The sequence below is a fragment of the Chenopodium album genome, chromosome 20 (assembly GCF_948465745.1).
Source record: "Chenopodium album chromosome 20, dcCheAlbu1.1, whole genome shotgun sequence".
Classification (NCBI taxonomy): domain Eukaryota; kingdom Viridiplantae; phylum Streptophyta; class Magnoliopsida; order Caryophyllales; family Amaranthaceae; genus Chenopodium; species Chenopodium album.
In genome coordinates, this window is record NC_137853.1 from 14983844 (window position 1) to 14988338 (window position 4495).

The window sequence follows — 4495 nt, forward strand, 5'->3', positions numbered from 1 at the left end:
TGTATTGTTATTGTACGATAGACAAGATGTTGGATGAAAATACAATTCAGTACACAGTTGAATACCGTGTCTGGGTTGTGCCAGAAGGTCAGAGTAAGGAAGTTGTTACTGATCGAAGGAGGTATTATTCAGCAACCTTTAACATGGAAACCAACGAGGTCTCATGTGACTGCAGGAGATTTGTTACTCATGGAATTATGTGCAAGCATATGATGCGCATACTTGATCAGAATACTGTGGTTGACATATCAGGAAAATATATTGTCAAACGATGGCGCAAGGATATCCTAAGAAAACATATTGAAGTGCGTATTTCTTACCTCGATCCTAATGAGAATGTTGTTTTGAAAAGGTACTATAGGTTGATGAGTGAGTTTGAAACACTGTGTGATGAAGCTGTTATGGTGAATGATGAAGCTGTTGATTTGGAAAGTAAAGCTTTGTCGAGTTTGCGGACTGAGGTGGAAAATTGCAAGATAACAAAAGCAGATGAGGGTACCATCTTATCTTTTTCAGACGGTGTCACTGAGCTTGACAATGCAAATACTATATCCTCTGTTCACTAGACACAAGATGGGGTTGATCAAGTAAATGATTATGATCCTTCTCCTTCGCAGTTTGATAGAATCATACAAGATCCAGTGGTTACAAAGAAACCTCGAGGCCGGCCGAAGGGTTCAAGACTCAAGACTTTAGCTGAAATGGGCTACAAGAAACCGGTGGTAAGGAAAAGGAATAGGTCGGTGGTCAACAATGACAGTGGAAATGACAAAGGAAAGGACACTGCCAAGGTAAACAAGAAACATGCATCGACCGAGGATAAGACGTCAACAAAAGGCATCGGCAAAAAACCTAAAAACAAAGGAGTTGACACCAATCTCACCAATGTCAACAAAAAACCACCGACTAAGAATAGAGTTGGAAATGCATCATCATAAGGCACCACCAAAGAACCTACAAACAAAGATGTTAACACCAATGTCATCAACAAGGGGGCAAAGAAAAGGGTTGGAAAGGCTTCGAGTAAAGGCACTACCAAAGACTTTCCTGCTGACAAAGGCGGTCACGCCAATGTAACCAATGTCAGCACCAAACCACCGACAAAGAAAAGGGTAAAGGGTAAAAATGTCCAAAAAGGCAACAAAACCGGAAATGGATTGGTTGGGACCGCAAACATAGACCACAATCTTAAAAAGCCCATAAAACATACAAAGGTAGTACCCAACTCGGTAAATTATTGGTGAAGTATGTCAATTGTACCCCTTTATATTATTACCTTCTATATTTGAAACCCACTAACGATTTTTCCATTACTGAGTTTTCAGGTAGTACCAAAGGTGAAACTGATTACTGAATCGGTACCACTATCAAATTTAGAAGGAAAGACCACTGTAAGTGTCCTTTAATCAATTATCCAACCACATGCCCTCTTTTTATTTGTTTGGTAGTTTATCAGTTTTACGTAATACCTACTTTTAATGCAGATCAAATGCAAATGAACTAGTGGTAACATGTCTGCAGGTCATCATTCAAAGGCAGCAAGAGTTAGTTAGCAAGACAATCATCAACAAAGTCCCCATTAAGTGTATCAATTAAGCTCTTTAAGTGTACTATTACTTTTAGTTTTTTCACCTTTAATTACTACCTGGACAATCTATCAAGTATTTTGTTGTGTGTTTTATTATTTGGTTGACAATCTACTTTGATTTATTTGTCATTGTGTAAGTACTAGATTACTTGCGTTAAACTTATTATTTGCTACACTAGATCACACAACGTCCACACATGACTATGTTTAAATACACAATGATATGGTTATCCACATAATTTTTAAGCATGTAAATCAATCACACACACCTAGGTGAACATAACGCTAAATTCTGGGGGATTGTTGCATTGCAAGAAAACGAACACTGTTTCTCCAGGTTGAATTCCTTTAGCCTTAATCAGTTTGTCAATCCGTCCATAATAATGCACAAATTAATTTTTCCCCTTTCGTCAAATGTGATGTGCATTGTAGCCTCCATACTTTGTTTGTCCAAACTTCAACCGGTGTTGTTTCATTAAGATGGATGAAGTTTGCTCGTGCAAATTCCACTGGTACAATCTGCAATAAATAAAATAGAAAACATCAATTGACAATGAACTCAAACTTAGATACCAGTAAATTGCATACTTTCTATCATACACATATATACCATCCTACCACACTTTATGTTGTGTTGTGTGACTGTCGTTTTGAACTCGTGGAAACCGTCACCGAGGAGTTCCATTGGGACGAATTCTGTACTGTCTGCATCACTTCTCGTCCCATCATTCTCAATGATCACAAGTGGGTCAACTATTGTTATTTCTTGGTCATTCCGCCAAATTCTAACCCTAAATAGCCACTCTTGCCAATCCTCTATTTCAATTTCTATATAGTCATCAATTTCAAGGCTATTTGACCTCACAAACTCACTCCATCCTTCTGCGATCCGTGTTTCAACTCCTGTTTTCATTCTCACTTCAAGCATACGAACCAAATAAATCTTCTCTTCTGTGCCTCGGTGAAGGCGAAGCAGTCCATCACCGCCTTTCTCATCTTGTAGGTCTTTGATCTGCTGAGCCAACCGCTTTGATATCGGCTGTTATACAAACACATGTTTATTATTCTTTGCATTAATAATCAAATGAAAATTCTAAGAATGTACTAATTTAGAATGCTAACCAGATATTTTTTCCTCCTACGGTCAAGGTTTAACGAACATCGTGTATAAATATACCGCATGTCCCTCAATGATTGAACAACCTTTAACCCTTTTTCAAACACCACTAGTTTTTGCACCTTTATAGTGTTTCACGCCTGAGATGTTTCAGACAAATGAGTATCCCCAATTCGACATGCAACCGAATATAAACTAAACCAATAATGAATTTGAGATCTAATCTCAATCTTACACAAATTTGACTAAACATCGCAATAGTAACATGATTTCTCTACAGAGAACCTATTAGCAGATAACCATACTAGCATGATTTCAACCTGACTAGTACCTACTTCAAACCGAATGACCTGATTTAGTGTGTGGACTAAATTAGATGGATTGAACAAGTAAAACGAAAAAACCAATTGGGCAAATTCATCTGGACATATTCAATCGCATCTAAGGTCAGTCGATCTTATTAGATAATTATGAAATCGAACACCAAATTTCATAAATAGTATAAATTAATCATATAATAAGCATATCACACAGTCGAATTTGATCCAAAATCAACCAAACAACTACACTCCTAAAACTAATTCTGAATATTATCTGAATTACTCACAACATTTAAATTACTAAATGACATTGAACAATCCCCTAATTAACATAAAATTTAAAATTAGACAAAAATTCAAACATCGAAGCATTAATCACTACCATAAACCGATGGAAGTAAACAACACTCTAATCCAATCAAATAAACAAGCAACAATGCATTATATTAATCACATCGACCACCCAAACCATTCACCAACAACGCAAACAATCAAAATCCAGACTCAAAAATTAAATATCAAACTCAAATTACCTGAAATGACAAGAGGATTGAGGGTAGATCATGCGACTGTGAGTAAAAAAACACCAAAACCCCCAAAAAAAGGCGGCTTGGAAACCCTTTGAGAGAGAAAGCACACTAGATAGAGACAGAGAGAGAAAGCAGAGAAGACGTTAAGGAACGAATAATTGTTACATAAAATACACAAGTAATAATATAACAAAAAACAAAATAATCGTTAGGCCTGAGGTTTAAACCTCACACCACTCTAACAAAAGTTCCTTTGCTTCTCTTTCCAACCACCAAACCATCAAGGAAGTTCAATTCAATATTTACAAAATTGATAATTATACTCCATTGGACTGAAAATAAATTGGGCCATTAAGGCGGCGTGATGAGGACCAGCTTTATGGGCCTTAGCCGGTCTTTGTTAAGGACTGTGAACAAATATGAGCACATTATTTTTAGAGGGAATTGGGCGGATAAGTTGTTTTCCCCATATTTTGTTGTAATTTTGGGCCACGTGTTTTGGGTCTCTTGTTGTAAAATTGTTAGCAGTTAAAATATGCAGTTAAGACCTATTGCTTTCACAAATATTTACATTCAAATATCATCCTTCATGTATTAAAAAAGTGGTAAAACGCTAACAATAAATGCCCCTTTAGGCGTCGTTTGAAGTGCGCCTACGTTAAAGCATGTTGTGAATATGCTTGGCACTCATAGGAAGTGGGAATTGACATATACGATTAGGGACACGATTAGGGACAAGGAAAGTAGGGAGCCGCCAACAAGTTTTTAAGGAACTTGTAAACCGTTCACGGATCATTTAAGGCAACCACGATTAAGGGACAACGATAGGCAACAACGATTGACCCGTGAAGGTTACACCCCATTCATAATCCATGAGATTACTAACTCCATATGGTTCGGAACCACAAAAGGAGGATTGGGGATGATGGTACAAAGTGAG

General features: G+C 37.2%; 1 protein-coding gene across 1 annotated transcript; it reads right to left on the reverse strand.

Annotated features, from left to right (window-relative positions):
• Positions 1-1845: 1845 nt before the first annotated feature.
• LOC145596553 (uncharacterized) lies at positions 1846-3640 on the reverse strand. Its single transcript, XM_081652733.1, has 4 exons — positions 3559-3640; positions 2711-2845; positions 2207-2627; positions 1846-2107 (listed from the first exon to the last, which is right to left on the reverse strand). Exons 2-4 carry the CDS (start codon positions 2768-2770, stop codon positions 2064-2066), a joined length of 525 nt encoding a protein of 174 aa, XP_081508859.1. The 5' UTR covers positions 2771-2845; positions 3559-3640; the 3' UTR covers positions 1846-2063.
• Positions 3641-4495: the final 855 nt, after the last annotated feature.

What these genes read in the sequence shown, in the direction of transcription:
- LOC145596553 (XM_081652733.1), bottom strand. Translation starts at nt 2,770, where the DNA reads ATGCGGTATATTTATACACGATGTTCGTTAAACCTTGACCGTAGGAGG. An exon ending in GTAGGAGGAAAAAATATCTG is followed by an intron (nt 2,628 to 2,710) that starts GTTAGCATTCTA and finishes TTTGTATAACAG; the next exon opens with CCGATATCAAAGCGGTTGGC. An exon ending in ACAACACAACATAAAGTGTG is followed by an intron (nt 2,108 to 2,206) that starts GTAGGATGGTAT and finishes TATTTATTGCAG; the next exon opens with ATTGTACCAGTGGAATTTGC.